At 36.9% G+C, this 21151-nt stretch overlaps 2 protein-coding genes across 7 annotated transcripts; both read left to right on the top strand.

The window, feature by feature from the left end:
- Positions 1-1608: 1608 nt before the first annotated feature.
- On the top strand, positions 1609-7046 carry LOC113684591 (uncharacterized). 6 transcript variants are annotated; one of them, XM_089186563.1, is made up of 7 exons: positions 1609-1810; positions 3712-3829; positions 4464-4549; positions 5470-5568; positions 5667-5711; positions 5838-5931; positions 6554-7046. In XM_089186563.1, the coding sequence occupies exons 1-7, from the start codon at positions 1733-1735 to the stop codon at positions 6646-6648; spliced, it is 615 nt and encodes a 204-aa protein (XP_089042689.1). In that variant the 5' UTR covers positions 1609-1732; the 3' UTR covers positions 6649-7046. The 6 variants fall into 6 exon arrangements, with proteins under 6 accessions (XP_089042689.1, XP_089042690.1, XP_089042686.1 ...); XM_089186564.1 differs by having other exon boundaries at positions 1682-1810; positions 4503-4549; XM_089186560.1 differs by having other exon boundaries at positions 1682-1810; positions 5667-5931.
- Positions 7047-7752: 706 nt separating this feature from the next.
- Positions 7753-16698, top strand: LOC149037940 (uncharacterized). Its single transcript, XM_089186583.1, has 7 exons — positions 7753-8784; positions 11172-11292; positions 12832-12917; positions 13804-13866; positions 13960-14004; positions 14231-14341; positions 16054-16698. Exons 1-7 carry the CDS (start codon positions 8707-8709, stop codon positions 16102-16104), a joined length of 555 nt encoding a protein of 184 aa, XP_089042709.1. The 5' UTR covers positions 7753-8706; the 3' UTR covers positions 16105-16698.
- The last annotated feature ends 4453 nt before the right edge of the window (positions 16699-21151 follow it).

Raw genomic sequence — 21151 nt, 5'->3', positions numbered from 1 at the left:
AATATTGGTTTCAAAATGAATTTGTAGAGCCAAAATTGTCATAAATTGGTTGACGAGCGGCCTGAAAACCGTATTTGTCATATAAACTACGGTGTTCTACAAGGATTTCCAGCCCTGAGAAAAGCCGTAACAACACACTCGAAAAGATATTGTATTTTTTCACGTGTGTATAATATCGCCAATCAGTTGCTGACACGTCACTCGCCTTTCGCGCCTCTCGGTCTGGTCAATGAACGGCGAAGCTTTCACCATTCTCAATCCAAGGTCGTTTGTCGGATTTTTTTCGGATTATGGCTGTTAAAACACTGAAAAACCCGTGTCGCTTTCAGACAGTGGCGTTCAAGCTTTTCTAGAAGGGGAAGAAAACCAAAATACGGAAAGAAATACGAAAGTTACGAATTCAGTGGCTTTAGTAATGGAATTTATCAGGGCTGAGAACGAAAATCAACAACTGTGTACCTGAAAGATTTCTTGTGTTACTTCTTCTTTCGCCGGAAACCATTTGTTACAACGCACCTTGATTACAATATCAATGATGAAGATTTTTCCCTTTCGTACGTGCATGAAGTAAAATAATTCGACCATTAAATGAAATAAGCGGTAACATTAAAAAAAAATAATAAAAAAAGCTGTTTTTCATTTTTAAAATGTTACCGCTATGTCGCGCGAATAAAATCAGACACAAATTCCAATGAATCTTTCACAAATAAATGTGCTGTTGTCACGATTTTAATTTAGTCCTACCAACGGAAGAATTAATACCAAAAACGTCTTATAGGTTTGCGTGTACAGTAAAACGGAACAATTTATAAAAGCATCATCTTTCGCTGAAGTAAATCAGTTACCGATCGAGACTGTCTATTTTTCCTCCATTCAAAAGTACACGTGACGTGTATTGAACTGAAAGTCGCTAATTCAGCGACGCACTTTAAGCTGACTACTTCCCTAACAATTTAAATAAAATGTATTGGCTTATGAAATTAAGTCTGTGGGAAATCACATGGAAAGCTTCTCCAGAAATCCTGACATAGCAAAATAACTTGATGGTGACATAAGCTTGGCTGCTGACCTTACTTCATACGTAAAAAAAAAAACGCCTCTGATTGCAACACCGTTTCATCTTCAAGTTATGACGCCGGAAATTCGTGAACATCGACAGTTAAAAATAGGCTAACAGCACGTTTCATTTCTCTGAAGTCTCCCTGCACTTAACATTTTGACCAGTTACTAGAGATGAACAATACAAGCAAATTCCTCTTACTAATTCAATACTTTGTCATCAAGTTTGGTGGTGGGTTAATAGAAATTGATTGATGGGGTTCTATCTATTCTGCATCGATATAAGACAAATTCTCACTATTAGGATACACGGAAGTTAAGTTGAAAGATAACTTCTTTAAACGAATCTCAAAAGTGAAAGGTTCAGAAAGGTTTAACCATTTAACTCCCATAAGTGACCACGACAGAATTTCTCATTTCAATATCAATACAGTGTCAAGCAGACAAGTGATGGGAATATATAAAAATATCAGTTAGGGGATTATAAGTTGATCCAATACCAAATTCTCCAAACGAACATCACAAGAACTGTATGGCAGACAATAAGGAGATTTACTAATGAGATCTTCAAAAGTGAAAGGTTTAGAAAAATTTAAAAGCATCCAGCAGCTAAGCTTGAATCAGTTGAGTTGAGTTTGACGTTCAGAATAGTAACTTCGACTAATCATCTTCAATGGCAGTTTTGGTGAAAACCCTTTGCTGTGGCCTCAGCCTTCGTAAAGGTGTTATGATTCACGCAATCTTTGGCCTGGTAAGTTCCAGCAGTTATTAGCGTATAAGCATCTGAAATATCCTTCTGCTTTTCATGCCTTATTAATGGTAGTACCTAATTTAAATCACGAACTCTAAGTTCCGGAAAAAATATACTTAGAGCAAAGATTAACCACGCGAAATTTTGTCACGTCGCGTTGATAATTACACTATTTTCTGTGGTCAATAAGGACTATATTGTTACCCGAAAAATGTCGTTAAAAATTTTTTTTTCAACGTCAACGCAAAGACATGTGCGTATTCTGAAGTTTCAGGACGACTTAGCAACTTAGAGCAAACTGCATAACTTTTTTTTCGGTCAAAAATGGGCATTTAAGAAGAAATTGTTTCAAGGTAAAATTAAATGTTGCAGCCGCAACTAATACTTTGAAGTAAAGAAATGATCCTCTCAGGTGACCCGCTGATAAAGAAATCTCAGACTGAGAAAAGAAGCCGGAAAAACTTAAGGCTTCAACAGCATTCGAAGGTGTAGCTCTCAAATACTAGTCATTCGCTGCCATCAACTAAGCTACAAAACTTCATGAATGGAGCGAGGCAAATCCTATCGGGTTCTTCATTCCTTTAAAGGAGTCTGATTTTCAAATAGGAAACATATTTTGAGCTTGGGATGATATTGAAGAAAGACTCGGTCAGTGTAGATGAGCTGTAACTAAAGAAACTGAAGTACGGAATACCTCGTGGCTAGTATGACGCGGCCTTTCGTTTCGGCCAATAGCCTTATTGGATAATTTTCGGAATTTTTTTAGCCAACTCGTTGCACTCCGCGCTCACAGTTCGAGAATTCAAGATGTTCCTCCATTACAGTAGGATTTCCAACCGCAGTTTTACTAATTTCAATTTTTTCAAAAATATCTCCCGAAGAGAAGCCGGAAAAAAATGAAATCACACACAATTCGAAAGCAGCACTTTCAGTTGGGCCCCACATCCAACTGTGCAGTGAAATAGCATTTTATAGAGGCATAATCATAGAGAACAACACATGGGCGCGCTTAGAAATGGAATTTCTCTTCTCGTGTTCAACTCCATAACTCAATAGTGAGCGTAGCGAGCGAATGAAATGTCGAGTTGAACACGAGAAGAGAAATTCCATATCTACAAGCAACCATGTATTATTTTGTTGATCATATAAACACAATAGCACTCCACATGGAAAAGTTGAATTAATCAATGAAAATAGAAGAATCGACAATCCCCGACTAAAAATTGTAAAGTGTGTTGACACTTAGGCTCAAGATGAAAAATGCGTTGAATCATTACAAAAACAACCATGGGCCTAATTTGAATAAACAAAATTCTCAGTTACTGAATTTGTCCTTAGCGATAGAAGAAGTCTTTCAGGTACACAGCTAAAAGCGGCCGGCGGCAAATATTCCATTTATCAATTTTCGTTCTCAGTCACGAGAAATGTCGTTACCAAAGCTACTGAATACGTAACTTTCGGTTTTCTCTACGTATTTTGGTTTTCTTTCCCTTCTATTCAAGTTTGAACGTCACTGTCGGTAAGCGGTGCGAATTTTTCAGTGTTTAAGCAGCCGTAATCGGAGAAAATTCCAAAAAAAAACCACGGCAGATATAGAATGATGAAGGCTTTGCTGCTCATTCATCAACCTGACCGAGTGGCGCGAGTGACGTGTCAGCAGCTGATTGGCGATATCAATCACATGATGTTGAGGGTTCGACTTGATCGGCACACAAATATTTGCATTCCAACTGTATTTTTATGTTTGAAACATTGCCTCTTTCTTCCTCATCACAGATAAATGAACTTAGTTTGAAATTCAAACCTCTGCATGTTTTTCTGGTTAATTCAGAAGAGAGCAATCTATATTTGTTGTGCCATATCAAATCTGATCTGTAGTTGCATTTCTTTTTATATTTCAGATTCCATCAGCTTTTTCAATTTATCATCAAATTTATCTCATCAAAGTTTGCAAGCAACTAGAGGAGAACGCCGACGAGCTCAGCCAAAATTTGCATTTTAGCATAAAGCATGTCTTAGGTATTACAGTTTTCTTTTGAGGGGCTCAATGGGGCAATGGCTTTTACGACTAACGGTTGAAATTTTGGTCAATTTACGGCTAACGGTAAACCCATTTCCATTGTTTCCACCAAAATATCTTTTTACGATTAACTTTTTTTACGACCAGCTGTTAAAATTTGTCAGTTTTTACGCCTAACGGCTAAATTTTAAGGCTGTGTTACGGCGAACTGTTAACCCCATTGAGACCCTCACTTTTGCCTTGTTCCGTAAGAACAGAACACGTGGTTAGTTAGGACGAAAATATTTTCATTTGTGAGAGTAGACGGGGAATTGCATATATGTATATATATATATATATATATATATATATATATATATATATATATATAAATATATATATATATAAATATATATATATATATATATATATATATATATATATTTTTATTTTAGTGACTCTGATATGTATTTTACGTTAGTTTGTGATCTTGTGTGAAAATGAAAGTTCAACTAATATTTTTAAAAATGTTAAAATCTTTTTCCGCAAAACGAATAGTCCCAGTCAGACAAGGTTCTCTCTCATTTTCTGATTATCTTTTGACTGATTCATTGATTGATTTACTTATTTTTAATGATCATCTTTAAAATAAAGCGATCGTTAGGTTGGCTTATGTTTTCTTCATATTTGAAGTCATCTCACTGTTGGTGACCCTGTTGCTTCTGGGATCCTGTTGCTCAGTAAGTCCAACACTTATTCTAGGCACGTGATTTAGCTTAGCGTGTAACTGAAAAGAATTTGAGCAGATAAAAGATTATGATAAAATTTGTCTCAGGGGTACACAAGAATTCTTCTTTAAGAATTTAACACCAGTCGGTAGATTATGCAACGAAAACGGCTTTTCTAAATCTTAATTTCATTAATTAAGGTTTTGTTTCTCTGAATAGATTTTTCACGTTCGTTTGTTTTTCTTACATTTTCATGCATTAGGTAAACGATGATCACTATTTGGCGCAGAAATATGCACGGATACTTGTCAATAAACATGATCTCTTCCGAGAGGGAAACCGTGAGCCCCGAGGGACAGATAATTCCAAGGACAAATATACGAGCATATTTTGGCGCTGAACGGAGGCTGTTGTGTTCATTATCATTAAAATATTTTTTGCAACTTTCAACGCACGGAAAATGTTAACGAACACCTTGCTGTTTGCTGCGTGGAATGTGTAATTTTCAGTGCTTTTTGGTACGACTTTGTGAACAAACAAAGCTCTCTTCTTGCAGCAATACCTAAACGCTATTTCATCTTGAATTCAATTATGAATAAACGCTTTCATAGTTCTACATGTATGGTCTGAAAAAATAGGGAGTATCACGATCATGCGATGCATTTAGACCAATCGTGCGTCAGAAAAGCTTTGATAGAAGTGACTGTGTTGGAATGATTATCTCACCTTAACTCGACACGTTAAATACAAAAAATGGAAAATGTTTTAATCACTACAGAACACTAATCGCCAAACTTGCAGCTTTCGCTTCAAATTCAGTCGCCTATTTTTCTTTCTACTCGCCATGGCGACCCAAACAGTCGCAGCTTAGAGCGTTAGCTTTTTATTTGATTGTTTGTTAGTTTATTGATCATCTTTGTTTTTCGTCGCAGGGTGACAAGCGTTTGGCATTTCCTTGGCTTGGGTGGAGCATCTTCAAGCTCTTTTTCACTTTTGGAGTGATGATGTTTTATATTGCTGTCTGGAATAGGGTAAGTTGAAACAACCCTTTTCATTTTTTTTTTATAAAACACTAGTGGAGAGTTTTTCAACGAATTTAAAATGAATTCTGTTTCTTTTTATGTTACAGTTTCCCGTCTTTGTAATTGCTTACATCAGTGGATGTTTGCTGTGGGTATGTTTTGTTTCAGTCTTAGATCAACATCTATTTAGAGTGGAAAGAATTCGAGATTGCATTGCACTGGGTCTGACCTCATTGCCTCTTTTTTGTTTTTTGTCTTTTTGTTTTTTTTTTCCTAAGATCTACTTCATCATGGTGGTGTATTCGTACATCAACGCCCTTCGTGAAGATCCTTCGGGAACGAGTGCGGGATTTTCTCCCTCTCTACCAGGCGGTAACAAAACCCCAGATGATAATTATATTTCCATTGTTGTAATGCTACATGACTTTCGAAGTCAAATTCACTATGAATATTTTTGTGTTACTGAGCAAAAGTAGGCTACGATGGAAGATGGACTAACATGTTACTTAAGAACAAAGGTGGTCGATCTTCGACACGAACAATTGAGATTTTTTTTTAGCAATTAACAATCCATTTCAATAAATCAAAATCCTTATTCTCTTGTGCATTTATTCTATTTGCGAATGAAATTAAATAAACCAATGACCACATTGTTACCTGCGAGAAAGCAACAAAACCCAGTAGAGTTGGAGCCTTCCAGCAAGGTGAGGACGTAAGAGTTCTATTAGAGTACTGCTCGAAAAACCTTCCTCGCGCAAGCGCGCCCACATCGTTCGCCGGCTCGAGAGGCGCGGTCCTCGCCATTCGTGTCACACTACCAATTAGTTGACCACAGAGTATAAGTAAATAAATAAATAAATAAATAAATAAATAAATATATATATATATATATATATATATATATATATATATATATATATTTATGTATATATATATATACATATGTAATGAGTTATTGAAAGAGTTATTTTTCTTCTTTTTTATTATTTCACAGGCTGGAATGGAATCCCTTCTGTAGACAGTGCTGTCAGTATTGATCCCCTTATTGATCCTTGCTCAGTACCCCAGAAAGAATATGTGTTCCCTTAGAAAAAAAAAAACCTCTGCCCACCCCATCCCTCTAAGGATAAACATTGACTGATCCCTATCGGTCATAGGGAAAGTTTATATCTGTAGGAGTTAGCATTAAAATGTAAGTTGAAACAAATTTTGTAACCAATATATAACGTCATACGAATTTTAGCTTTATCGGGGGAAAATTCAGCCTTTAAAAAGTAGTAATATGGGAAAGCTATTCAGGACTTTATCGCTGTTAAATGAAGTTAAAGTGTTAAAATATTTAAAATGATCCGAGAAACTAGTTTTTTCAAAGCTTAAAAAGATAACGCAGATGTATATTGTAAAAGTAAAATAACCGATACGTTTTGCATTATGGTACAAGGGTAAACTTTTGTTCAGAGCCCTAGAATAAACTGCTTTTTGGTAAACTTGTTTAAATTTTGTATGTTCTTGGAATAAAAAGCTTAGAAAAAATACTGCTGTTGATATTACTATTATTTTTTTTTTCGGAGGGCACAGTAAGGAATCCTGCAATCTGATTGCTTCTTTACCCGGTCAGTATTTTCCTATCTCTGCCCACGGGCACACTAACGCTTTCGTGAGCCTGAGTACATCCCTACCTTGGGTACCATTTTGCATGAATATACCTCGTTATCCGGCTGGGTAGTATTTTTAAGCAAAACACGTCGGTCACTACCTCAAGCCGATAAATAACTTATTAATCCTCTCCTTTCTCTCTTTTAAATCTAGTTGGTTGACAGAAAAATATTGGTTTCAAAATGAATTTGTAAAGCCAAAATTACCATTAAATTGGTTGACGAGCGGCCTAAAAACTGTTTTTATCAAATAAACTACGGAGTCCTACAAGGATTTCCAGCCCTGAGAAAAGCCGTAACAACATACCTGAAAAGATATCGTATTTTTTCACGTGTGTATGATACCGCCAATCAGCTGCTGACACGTCACCCGCCTTTCGCGCCATTCGGTCAGGTATATGAATGAACGGCGAATTCTTCACCATTCTCAATCCAAGGTCGTTTGTCGGATTTTTTTCGGATTATGGCTGCTAAAAACACTGAAAAATCTGTATCGCTTTCAGACAGTGGCGTTCAAGCTTTTCTAGAAGGGGAAGAAAACCAAAATACGGAAAGAAAGACGAAAGTTACGAATTCAGTGGCTTTGGTAATAAAATTTCTCGGGGCTGAGAACGAAATTCGACAACTGGAAGATTTATAACAGGCCGATTTTAGCCGTGTACCTGAAAGATTTCTTGTATTACTTCTTCTTTCGCCGGACGCTATTTGTTACAACGCACTTTGATTAGATTAGAATATGAGGATTTTTCCCTTTCGTACGTGCGTGAAATAAAATAATTCAATCATTGAATCAAATCAGCAATAACATTAAGAAAAAAGAAAAAAAAAAAACAAAGTTGGTTTTCATGTTTAAAAAGTTACCTCCATGTCGCGCGAATAAAATCAGACACAAATTCAAATGAATCGTTAACAAATAAATTTGCTGTTGTCATGATTTTCATTTTGTCTTACCAACGGAAGACTTAGTACCAAAAACTTCTCATAGGCTTGCGTGTACCGTAAAACGGAACAGTTTCTGAAAGCATCACCTTTCGCTGAAGTAAATCAGTTCCCGATTTAGACTGTCTATTTTTCCTTTATTCAAAAGTACATGTGACGTGTATTGTACTGAAAGCTGCTAATTCAGCGACGCGCTGAATACTTACCTAACAATTAAAATAAATGTATTGGCTTGTGAAATTAAGTCTGTGGGAAATCACATGGAAAGCTTCTCCAGAAATCCTGACATAGCAAAAAAACTTGATGGTGATATAATCTTGGCTGCGGACCTTGCTTAATATGAAAAAAAAAAACAAAAAAAAAACCCTCTGATTGCACCACCGTTTCATCTGCACGTTTTGACGCCGGAAGGAAGTTACTTTGAAAGAGAAAGTTTTTATATAGATCTTAAAAGTGAAAAGTTCAGAAAGGTTTAAAAACATCCAGCAGCTACGCTTGAACCAGTTCAGTTGAGTTTGACGTTCAGAAGAGTAACTTCAACTAATCATCTTCGATGGCAGTTTTGGTGAAAACTTGTTGCTGTGGCTGCAGCCTCGTTGCAGGTGTTATGATTCTCGGAATCTTAGGCCTGGTAAGTTCCAGCAGCTATTAATCGCTTTTCACACCCTAGTAATGATAGTACCTGGTTTAACGATTTTCGCTATTTCGTACAAATCGCGAACTTTAAGTTCCGGGAAAGTTATACTCAGAGCAAAAATTAGCCACGCGGAATTTTGTTACGTCGCGTTGACTGATCAGACGAATATTAAGACATAATTCCCAAAATGCTTTTCTCTGCTCTATAACGGCTATATTTTTACCAGTAAAATGTCGTAAAAAATAATTTGTCAACGTCAACGCAGAGACATATGCGCATTCTGAATTTTCAGGACTACTGAACAACTCAGTGCAAACTTCATAACTTTTCAGTATTCGGTCAAAAAGGGGCATTCTAGAATAAATTGTTTCACGGTAAAATTAGATGTTGCAGCTGCAACTGATACTCTGAAGTAAGGAAATGATACTCTCTGGTGACCTACTGATAAAGAAAAGAAGCCGGACAAACTTCAGACTTCAACAGCATTCGAAGGTGTAGCTCTCAGATACTAGTCATTCGCCGCCATCACCTGAGCTACGAAACTTCATGAATGGAGCGAGACAAATTCTATCGGGTTCTTCGTTCCTTTCAAGGAATCTGATTTTATAATAGAAATAATATTTTGATCTTTGGATGGTATTGAAGTAAAGACTCGATCAATGCAGGTGAGCTGTAACTAAAGAAATTGAAGTACGGAAGACCTCGTGGCTGGTGTGACGCGGCCTTTCGTTTCGGCCAATAGACTTTATCGGATAACTTTAGAAATTTTTGAAGCCAACTCGTTGCACTTCGCGCTCACAGTTCGAGAATTCAAGATGTTCCTCTATAACAGAAGGATTTTCAACCGCAGTTTTACTAGTTACATCTTTTTCAAAAATCATAAGAGAAGAAGCCGGAAAAATGAAACCACACACGATTCGAACGCAGCACTTTCAGCTGGGCTCCACTTCAACTGTGCAATGAAATAACATGTTCTGGAAGCGTAATCATAGAGAATAACACATAGGCGCGCTTAGATACGGAATTTCTCTTTGAGTGTTCAACTCGAGTGAGATATCGATTTGAACACTCAAAGAGAAATTCCATATCTGGAAGCAACTATGTAATATTTTCTTTATCATATAAACACAATAGCCCCTCACTGACAAGACAAGTCGACTTAATTGACGGTTCGACAATCCCTGACTAAAAATTGTAAAGTGAGTTTGCGCTTAAGCTGAAGATGAAAAATGCTTTGAATCAGTAAAAAACAACAATGGGCCTAATTTTAATACACAAAATTCTCAGTTACCGACTTTGTCCTTAGCGACAGAAGAAATCTTTAAGGTCAACGACCAAAAGCGGCCTGTGGCAAATATTCCAGTTGTCGATTTTCATTCTCAGCCGCGAGAAATACCAGTATAAAAGTCACTGAATACGTAACTTTCGGTTTTTCTCTTCATATTTTGGTTTTCTCCCCTTCTAAGAAAGTTTGAACGTCACTGTCGGTAAGCGGTGCGAATTTTTCAGCGTTTTAGCAGCCACAATCCGAGAATATTCCGACAAACAACCACGGCGGACATTGAATGATGAAAGCTTTGCTGCTCATTCATCAACCTAACCGAGTGGCGCGAATAACGTGTTAGCAGCTGACTGGCGGTATCAAACACACATGAATAAATATCGTATTTTTTCACGTGCGTTGTTACGGCTTTTTTTCGGGGCTGGAAATGCTTGCACAACACCGTAGTTTATATGATAAAATGATCTATTGCATGTGGGAGGCATGAGTTCCAGTTCCTTTTTAATATGTTTCCCTTCAATCTTTTTAACTAACGCCTAATTACAAGCATCGTTTCTGTATTTGAATATCATTTTAGTGTTCGCTTTGCTCAAACCGAAAGCAGGAGCTATTGGATGTCACTGATCTTTTTTTCATTATTTGTCACACACCGCGTGAAAATTGTGTGACAAAGAATTACGTCATGAAAAGGGAATTGGCCAAGCCTTGGGAAACAGCACGTCCTATCGTGACTTAGATAGTTATCTGGAGGGGCATATTTCGGGTGAACAGTACCAGTTTATCACTCAGTCGCTTAAGAAAAGTCTATGTGACAGAAGGAAATAATTGAATGTATCATTTTATCTTGCTGTTTTTTTGTTTCCTTGTGCCTGAGGGAGGAAATGTTAAGAGCTCAAATTGATCGGCGCACAAATATTTTCAGTCCAACTGTGTTTTTATGTTTGAAACATAACCTCTTCCTTACTCGTCACAAATAACTAAAGTTATTTTGTAATTCAAACATTTGCACGTTTTTCTGGTGAATTCAAAAGAGAGCAATCTGTATTTACTGTGGTATATCAAATCTGATCTGTAGTTGCATTTCTTTTTTTCATTTCAGTTTGCATCAGCTTATTCAATTTATCAAAACAGTCAGTCAATCAAAGTTAACTTGAAGCATATAGAGGAGAACGCTGACGAAATCAGCCAGGATTTACATTTCAACAAAAAGGATTTCCTGGGTATTAAGGTTTACTTTTGTCTTGTTCCGTAAAATCTGTTATAAAGAACACGTGTTTAGCTAGGATGAAAATATTTCCATTGGTGAGATTATACGTAAAATTGTATGGGGCTTCTTTAGTGACTCCAATATTTATTTTACATCGGTTCGTGATCTTGTGTGAAAATGAAAGTTCCACCAATAATTTTTAGAAATGTTCAAACCTTTTTCTGCAAAACAAACCGTCCCAGTCAGACAAGGTTCTCTCTCATTTTTAACTCGTGAATTGCGCGCATGCGCAAGAGCGAGTTATAGATACGATGTGGGGAATAGCATTCGCTCGCTCGCTCGCTCGATTGGTCGATTCCTGTAAACTTTTTTGAGATTTTAGGCTTTTGAGTGCATTTTATAGTTTTTGGCGAGCAATAAACAGACGAAATGGCGACCTTTGTTGCTAAGAATAGTGGTGGGGTGAAAAAGAAGCCAATGATAATCTTAAAAGAGTTTTTTTTTTCGTTTTAGTTTCAACAAGCGGCGCCAGCGACTGGCAGGCATGCAAGGATTCACACTGAAATAACAGAACAACCTTCGTTTTTCATAAAATTGTAATTTACAGTCCTTGAACTTGAAAACAATCCGAAGATTCATTGAAAATATCACTTACTGCGAAGCGCTCGGAGTTTACAGATGTTCAAAAGCTTTTTCTGTTATAGCGTGAGATTGAGGACAAAATTGATCATTACGTTTCGTCGCGTGTGTTTTTCCTGTGATAAGCAACAAAAGATGCCGGCGACTGACGAAATAACAAGTTAACACGAAAATCAGATAACACCTAAACAAACAATTTTAGCTACCGATTTTCGGTGAATTTTTAAAGAACAACTTTCTTTTAAGTTTCAAGACAATTTGAAGATTCAACATACAAACAACGTACTAAAATGCGAAAGTTACACACCACAAAATTGATAAATAGGCCTGAAATGAAATTCTATCTTGTTATTGATCATACGTTGCCTAGCACGTGACCTAAATCTACCCAGGCGGAGATCCAAAATGACGGTGGCAGGCTTGGCTTAGTTATATCACTCAAAACTCGTTCCCGTTTGTCTCATTTGATAAAGAGGGAATCGTTAATGTTTTCATTAAGACAGTATTGCCTTGTTTTTCTAATATTTACAACGAAAGACAGTAAATTTCACTTGTCACCCACATTTACTTCCAACCTTTTCTTTTGAACCAGAAACAAAAATGATAGACGTTTAAAAGACATGACATCATCCACCTTGTCAAATGTAATAGCATGATCATTTCAGTTGTAATGCCTTCTTATCCCAACGTTACTTTGTTTCTTTGCTACATTAGCGAACACTGAACTACTGCTCGTACTCTAGATATGACAATCAACCACAAAATTCCCTAAACCAGATAACATTAAACATAATCTAAAAAATCATGTGTCAATTCACGAGTTTGCTCACAGAGCACTTTGATTTGATTATCTTCTCACTGATTAATTGATTAATGCACTTTTTTTTTTTTTAACGATCATCTCTAAATATAGTGATCGTGAGATTGGCATATGTTTCCCTGGTATTCGGAGTCATCTCACTGTTGGTGAACCTGTTGCTTCTGGGATCCTGTTGCTCAGTAAGTCCAACACACTAAGAACGTAATTTTAGCACGTAACTTAAAAAAGATTTGAGAAGATTAAACATTATGATAAAATTTGTCTCAGAGGTACACAATAATTCTTCTTTTAGAAATTTAAAACTAGCCGGTATATTGGGCAACGAAAATGGCTTTCCTAGCCAAAATTTCATTAATTAAGGTTTTGCTTCGCTAAATAGTTTTTGTAAGTTTGTTTGTTTTTTCTTTCATTTTTATGCATTAGATAAACAATAGTCTCTATTTGGCGCAAAAATATGCACGGATACTTGTCAGTAAACATAATCTCTTCCGTGAGGGAAACCGTGAGCCTCGAGGGACAGATAATTCCAAGGATATATGTACGAGCAACGGAGGCAATTGTGTCTATTATCTTTAAAGTAGTTTTTGCAACTTTCAACGCACGGGAAAATGTTTATGAGCAATTTGCTGTTTGCTGCGTGAGATGTTCACTTTTCAATGCTCTTTGGTACGACTTTATGAAAAAACAAACCTCTCGTCTTGTAACAATACCTAAACACTCTTTCGTCTTGAATTTAATTATGAATAAACGCCTTCATAGTCGTTGATGTATGGTTTGAAAAATGGGGAGTATTACGATAATATGTGTTTGAACCAATCGCGCGGCAGAAAAGCTTTGATAGTGTATTCGAATGATTATCTCACATTAATTCAACACTTAAAAAAAAAAATGGAAAAAATGTTTATATGACAGCAAAACACAAATCGTCAAATTTGCGGTTTTCGCTTTAAATTACCGATTTTTCGTTTTGACTCGACCCAAACAGTCGCAGCTTAAAGCGCTGACTTTTATTTATTTATTTATTTGTAAGTTTACGTCACTGGTCATCGTTCTTTTTCGTCGCAGGGTGACAAACATTTGGCATTTCCTTGGCTTGGGTGGAGAATCTTCATTACCATCTACAAAGGGGTAAATTGAAACAACCTTTTCTTTTCTTATAAAGTATTAGTAGAGAGCTTTTCCACGAACTTAACATGATTTCTGTTTCCTTCTATTATACAGTTTCCCGTATTTTTATTTATTGACATCACTAGATGGCTGCTATCGGTATGTTTTGTTTCAGTTTATTTAAAAATTTATATTTGAGAGTCGGAGAAAAACTCGAAATTGCATTGATTTTGCCTTGGCTCTGTGATTGGTTCCTTTTTAATTCTGTGATTACTTGGCCGGTTTTGGTTTTAGCACATTCAGTCGAAAAGCACTCTATTCTACTGTTCAACTGAATCGATGACGGCCTGGGTCTGAACTCATTCCCTCCCTATTTTTTTCCAAGATTTACTTCATCATTGTGGTGTATTCGTACATCGAAGCACTTCGTGAAGATCCTTCGGGAACAAGTGCAGGATTTTCTCCCCCTCTGACAGGCGGTAACCAAACCCCGAAGGTAATTTCCGTTGCTGTAATGCTACATGATATTCGCAGTCAAATTCGCTATGAATATTTTTTGTGTTACTGAGCAAAAGTACGCTACGATAGCAGATGGACTAGCATTCCTTTTAAGGGCAAAGGCGGTCGCTCTTCGACTGCCAAAGCTATTAATATTGGTAAAGGGACGAGAGGAGTCCATAATCCTACGAGTGATTGAGAAAATCGGACGACCGCGAAGCTATCAATCTCGTGATTTGTCAATCACGAGTATGATTACAGACAGAATTCGACATCACAAAGTCCTGTTACCAATAAATCATAACCATTAAAATTTCGAGGAAAAAAAACCCAATACATCTAGGACAAACATCTCCGCTAGAGACAATGTCTATAGTAAAAAAAATTCCTCCATTTGGGAAATAGCTTAGTTTTTTTCCAGGATGAGTGGTTGTTGCTATTGTTATTATGATCAATTGTGTGATTGGTGGATTTAGCTGAGTAGACTTAGTAGTATAAATGGAAAATTACAGCCGACTGTCCGATTACACTGTTCAATTACAACTGTACAGAATGATTGGTCAAAAATAACTCAGCTAAAACACCAATCACATTTGAGGAAATTACAAAAGTGGGATTAGGGCTGGGATAAGGTACGATAGTGTGACCATAATGTTTCACTTACAATCTGCATTACTTTCCTATCTGAGCACCATAACATCACTTCTCTTCCCTAAAGGTATTAATTAAGAAATGGCGCTGAAAATTTATCTTAGCTTTATCTTAGGTCTACCAACAGCATTTCCATCTCAGCGTATCCAGACTGATAGTTCGACTTGAGAATTCTTTTATCCGAACGATTGCCTTTCCTGCGAAGTAATTTTTAGCCGTGGAGTGGCCAAGTTCAAACCGCTAATTTCTACTCTGTCTCTCAGTTTACCTTAGGCTGCGCTTTCTGAATGGTCAACTGGTTTGCCTGCGAACGATTTATATTTTTTTTTCAATAATTAACGATCCATTTCAAGAGATTCTAAACTATGTTCTCTCGTCCACTTATACTACTTGGGAATAAATAACCACAACCTTTACAATTTCCTCAAATGTGATTGGTGTATTAGCTGACTTATTTTTGACCGATCATTCTGTACAGTTGTAATCGAACAGTGTAATCGGACAGTCGGCTGTAATTTTCCAATCGTTCACAATAACAATGGCAACAACCACTCATCCTGGAAAAAAAGATCACGTGGTTCGCTGGCTCGAAAGGCGCTGTCCTCGTCTCGCGTCACACTGCCAATGAAAGCATGCTCGTAAGCTAACCACAGAGTATATATATATATATTTTGAGAGGGGAAAAGGGACGCAACTACATTTCCCGGCAAGCCTGTTTCGTGAATCGCTTCACTCTTCAGGGGTTTTCAGAGTGAAGCGATTCACGAAACAGGCTTGTCGGGAAATGTAGTTGCGTCCCCTTTTTCCCTCTCATAATATTTATTCTGTTCTGCTTCAACGTATTGAGCACTGTTCCACGCGAAAATCGACTTGCAGACTTCCTATATATATATATATATATATATATATATATATATATATATATACATATATATCAAATTAATTTTTTCTTTGTATACTAGAATAAGATTAAGCGAGCCTAGTTGTAATGATTTGTTGAAGAAGATTTTTTCTCTTTCTTTTTTTTTATTTTCTTTTTTATTTCTTATTATTTCACAGGCTGGAATGGAACTCCCTCCGTACACAGTATTCCATAAGGGCACTGTGTAAACTCAACAGAACATTGTGACTGTCCCAAGGATTACTGATCAACGTTTTAATATAAAATTGTTAGAAAGGCTAACTAACTTTAATTGAGTATAACTGTAGAGAATATCTTTCTCTGATTGATAGCAAGTGGGATTAAGGGAGCAGTCATTATTTTACCTGTGGGGGGGGGGGTGGGTGATTCTAATAACACCCCCCTTCCCCCCCCCCACGCTGCAGTCAATTTTCTATATTCCCCCAATTCCCCCCTCCCCCCCCCCCCGCAATTGTTGGCGACGAATAATCTCCAATCTGTCCCCCTGAAAATTATGTGATCCCATTAAAAAAAAACTCTGCGCACTCCCTCCCCATGAGGATATGAGGATAAAAAATGACTGATCCCTAACGGTTCTAGGGAAAATTTATATCTGAGGAGTTCACACTAAAATGTAATTTGAAACGAATTTCTAACCAACACATATATACAACGTCATATGAATTTTAAGGTGATCGTGGGATGATTCAACCTTTGAAGAATAGTAATATGGAACAGTTATTTAGGATTTTCTTCGCTGTTATAAGATGAATGAAATTAAAGGGTTAAAATATTCAAAGTAATTCGAAAAACTAGCTTCTTCGAAAAGGATAACACAGATGTATGCTGTAAAAGTAAAATGGCGGAGACGTTTTGCGTTATGGTACAAGGGTTAACTTTTTTTAAGAGCCCTACAACTAACTGCTCTTTGGTAATGGTAAACTTGTTACCTATTACATATTCCTGAAAATAAAAAAAAAAAAAGAAAAAGGCTCGGAAAAAAAACTGCTGTTGATATTATCATTTATTTTTTTCTCGGAGGGCCCGAAAAAAAAAAAAAAAAAAAAAGAAAAAGGCTCGGAAAAAAACTGCTGTTGATATTACCATTTATTTTTTCTCGGAGGGCCCGGTAGCGATTGCTACAATCTGATTGGTTCTTAGCGCGGTCCGTATTTTCCTATCTCTGCCCACGGGCAACGGTAAGGCTTTCGTGAGTTGCCGAGTACATCCCCAACTTCGCTGCCATTTTTCATAAATATATCACATTTTTCCAGCTGGGCAGTATTTTTAAGCAATGAAGTCGGTCAGAAGCACAAGCTGATAATTAACTAATGAATCCTCTCTTTTCTTTGTCACTTTGGTTGACAGAAAAATATTGGTTTCGAAATGAATTTGTATAAACAAAAGTGTCATAAAACTGGTTAACAAGCGGTCTGGAAAGTTAAAACGCGAGGTATTTGGTTACAACTGAATTTATCGATGGAACTTTCATTCATTTAATCTCAGTCTGAAGTCTCTTACACGATTTGTTCGTGGTAAAAGAGGGAGAAGTTTTAGGTTCTTCTACAATGATGCTTTCGGTGAGTCTTTCCAATTCAGTTCAATTTAGACATTTGTACCGTAAATTGCTCAACAGAAACCAAAGGAATTCAATGAGAAAAAGCCGCATTAAATCCCCTTGTGTCTAATTGAAGTACCTCATTTGAATTTGGTTCTTGTGAAAGAAAGACCAGATTTACACACGCCATTGCAATAACAAACGTGTAAACTCTCACAACTTCAAAATGAAAACTTTGAATTACTGACAATTACTTTCCTTGCCAGCCACTAACTTACTGAGGTTTTAAACAATCTGTCACAATCTGATTCCTGTCAATTAGAGAGCGGCAAAGGAGAAAAAAAAAAAAAAAAAAAAAACGGAACCAGTTTCGAAAGGACTGTCACGACCATATTTTTGTCAAAAACAGTCAATGATCTCACGGAAAGTATTACTCACTCTTATCGACAATTAAATAACGAATAATGTACGAAGATTTACCTCGTTTCAGTTAGTAAATGGCAAGGAAAGTAATTGTAAGTAAATTCAAATTTTTTATTTTGAAGTTGTGAGAGTTTGCTCGTTTGTTTAGATTGTTCCAAAGTTTGTTGGAATATATATATGTATATGTAAATATTTTATAAGGAAAAAAGGACGCAACTACATTTTCCCGACAAGCCTGTTTCGTGATTCGCTTCACTCTTCAGGGGTTTAATCCGTTTTTTTCCTCTTAAAATATTTATTCCGCTCTGCTTCAACGTATTGAGCACTGTTCCAGGCGAAAATCGACTTGCAGACTCCCTATATGTATATGTATATATATTTATTACATATATATTTATTACAGGTAGATCTCGGAATTCAAACCGGAAAAAGATCCGCATGCACACTACACCCTCCAAATTCAAGATCTTTTCATTCTTCATGGATGTAAGCCTCGAGGAAAGTCGCACCATTAGGATACAAGGAAATTGAACGAGGAATGTTTTTAACGGATCTCAAAATTGAAAGCTTCAGAAAGGTTTAAAAGCATAAGCAGCTGCACTTTAATCAATGCAGTTGAGTTTGACGTACAGAAGAGTAATTTCGACTTATCATCTTCGATGGCAGTTTTGGTGAAAACTTGTTGCTGTGGCTGCAGCCTTCGTAGCCGCGTTGTGATTCTCGGAATAATTGGCTTGGTAAGTTCCAGCTCTTATTAATCGTCTAAACATCTGAAATATCCTTCGGCTTTTCATACCCTAGTAATAGCCTGAGTAATAGTAGTACTTAATTGAACGATTTTCGCTATTTCGTAAAAACCGAGAACTTTAGTTCCGCGAAGCGTATACTTAGAGCAAAGATTAACCACGTGGAATTTGTTAAGTCGCGTTGATCATGAATAACTACACGAATTTAAGTGCACGATTTCCAAAACGTTTTTCCGGTCAAAAACGGCTTTTATCAGTAAAATGCCGTAGGAAAAAAAAACTATCTACTTAAACGCTGAGACATATGCGCATTCTGAAATTTCAGGACGAGTAACTGCAAACTTCATAACTGTTATTCAGTCAAAAACGAGCATTCAAGCACAAATTGTCTTACGGTAAAATTAGATATTGCAACCGAAACTTATATTTTGAAGTAAAGAGATAATTTTCGCCGGTCGCCTGCTGATAAAGAAATCGCAGACTGAACATAGAAGCCTGAAAAACTGCGCGTAGTATTGAAGGGAGACTCGATCCGTGCATGATATTTGCAACTAACGAAACGGCTCTTTGCACTTCGAGCTCACTCTTCGAGAATTCGAGATGCTCCTCTAATACGAAAGGATTTTCAACAGCGATTTTACTAATTTTTAATTATTTTCAAAAATTTCAAGAAGAGAAGCCGGAAAAAAATGACATCACACACGATTCGAAACAGCACTTTCAGTTTCCAGGTTAGGAGCGTAACCAATGAATTACTCGTTATGAAAAAGGAATTGGCCAATAGTTGGTAAACAGCACGTCCTATCGTGACATAGATGATATTTATTCGATGAGTGATTTTTAGGGGCATATTTCGAATGAAAATTGCTAACGGGAAAAATACTAACGGGTTTTCGGATTTGATATCCGATGCGGTTTTCGGTTTTTCCAATCAGACCTATTTGGTTTCCGGTTTCTCTTTGATCTGAGCGGCAATTACGCGCCTCCACTGATCTCGAATCGCCGCTAAACGCAAATGTTATCTAGAGGAATGCGTGACAAACCAACTGAAATATCGCAGGGATCCCAAGGTAGCCTACGTGTAGCCGTACCTTCCCCCTCCCCTTAGGTGGGGGGGGGGGGGAGGAGAGGGTATGGCACAAATCATTGCCAGAGTTTCTTTATCAACGCCACCTATAAGTTCGTGACCAAGTTACAGGCCGCACGCGACTGATTTATTCAACATTCCGATAGAATCTCAAACTTTCAGGTCTTAGTTCGCAAATGGAAATGTTAGATTAGGCAATATCTGATGAAACTTTCCAGAACTATAGCTTTTTGCGACTGCAAAATTGCAATGCTATCGAGGACTTTGGTGCGAATTTCCTTAATTTAACTAGGCTCCATTACCAGCTGCTGAGTCCGCAGAAACTACGCTCGAGGTCCTCGAGAGCGCAGCTGTTAATTTAAGCAGATAATAGAAAATACGAATGTCAAGTCCATGGTATTCATAAATCCTGTCATGAAATTAGCTAGTGTAGTTTATTCTGTATGATCCACTTGTCACCACTGTATCGGATCGCTCAGGGTTTTAATAACTGGGATGTGAGAAGTTTCGATCTTGAGAGTTTTACACGCGGTTTTCGGTTTTAATCGAATTTTTTTTCGGTTTTTTCGGTTTTTCTCTACGGTTTTGCGGTTTCTAATGGGTCCCAATTGCCCCCCCCCCCCTCTTTTATTACCAGTATATCCCTCAATCGCTTTAGAAAAGTCTCTGTGACTGAAGGAAATAATTAAATATATCATTCTATCTTACTATTTTCTATTTCCTTGTGCCTGAGGAGCTTAGGGACCACAAATAACACGCACAATAATCTGGAACATTTTCCGCGATACACGCTGGGGTTAGATGTTAAGGCTTCGAATTGATCGGTGTACAATATTTGCAGTCCAAGTGTGTTTTAATGTTTGAAACATAACTTTGCCTCTCCCTTCCTCATCACAAGTGACTGAACGTAGTATGAAATTCAAACCTTCTTCACAAGATCTGCTGATTAATTCCAAAGAAAGCAGTTTATATTTGCTGAAATATGTAAAATCTAATCTGTAGTTGTATTTCTGTTTGTATTTCAGCTTGGATCAGCATATTCAATTTATCAACAAAGCAATTCTTTCAAAGTTTACAAGTATTTAGAGGAAAACGCCAACGAATTCGAACTCAGCCAAAATTTGACTTTCAGCAAAAGGTGTTTCGTGGGTATTACCGTTTACTTTTGTCTTGTTCCATAAAATCTGTTAGAAAGAACACGTGATTAGGACGAAAATATTTTCATTTGTGAGATTAATCGTTGAATTGTGTAGGTTTTTTATTGCCTTAAACAGAAATTTTACGTTGGTTCGTGATCTTGTATAATGAAAGTTCAAATAGTATTCTTATAAAATGTCCAAACCTTTTCCCGTTAAACGTGCCGTTCCAGTTAAGTTTCTCGCTCATTTTCTGATTATCTATTGACTGATTACTTTATTTTATGATCACACCTGAATGAAGCG

Source organism: Pocillopora damicornis, chromosome 11 (assembly GCF_964200805.1).
Source record: "Pocillopora damicornis chromosome 11, jaPocDami1.2, whole genome shotgun sequence".
In the NCBI taxonomy this organism is placed as follows: domain Eukaryota; kingdom Metazoa; phylum Cnidaria; class Anthozoa; order Scleractinia; family Pocilloporidae; genus Pocillopora; species Pocillopora damicornis.
The sequence above is the reverse complement of the archived record's forward strand: the minus strand, read 5'-3'. Positions and strand labels throughout refer to the sequence as shown.

Bases quoted from the DNA above. Each gene is read 5' to 3' on its own strand.
- LOC149037940 (XM_089186583.1), top strand. From the start codon at position 8,707: ATGGCAGTTTTGGTGAAAACTTGTTGCTGTGGCTGCAGCCTCGTTGCA. The intron at 11,293-12,831 runs GTATTAAGGTTT...CTCTAAATATAG, and splicing joins CAACAAAAAGGATTTCCTGG to TGATCGTGAGATTGGCATAT. The intron at 14,005-14,230 runs GTATGTTTTGTT...TTTTTTTCCAAG, and splicing joins TCACTAGATGGCTGCTATCG to ATTTACTTCATCATTGTGGT.
- LOC113684591 (XM_089186559.1), top strand. From the start codon at position 1,733: ATGGCAGTTTTGGTGAAAACCCTTTGCTGTGGCCTCAGCCTTCGTAAA. The intron at 4,550-5,469 runs GTAAGTCCAACA...TTTTCGTCGCAG, and splicing joins TTCTGGGATCCTGTTGCTCA to GGTGACAAGCGTTTGGCATT. The intron at 5,569-5,666 runs GTAAGTTGAAAC...TTTATGTTACAG, and splicing joins ATATTGCTGTCTGGAATAGG to TTTCCCGTCTTTGTAATTGC.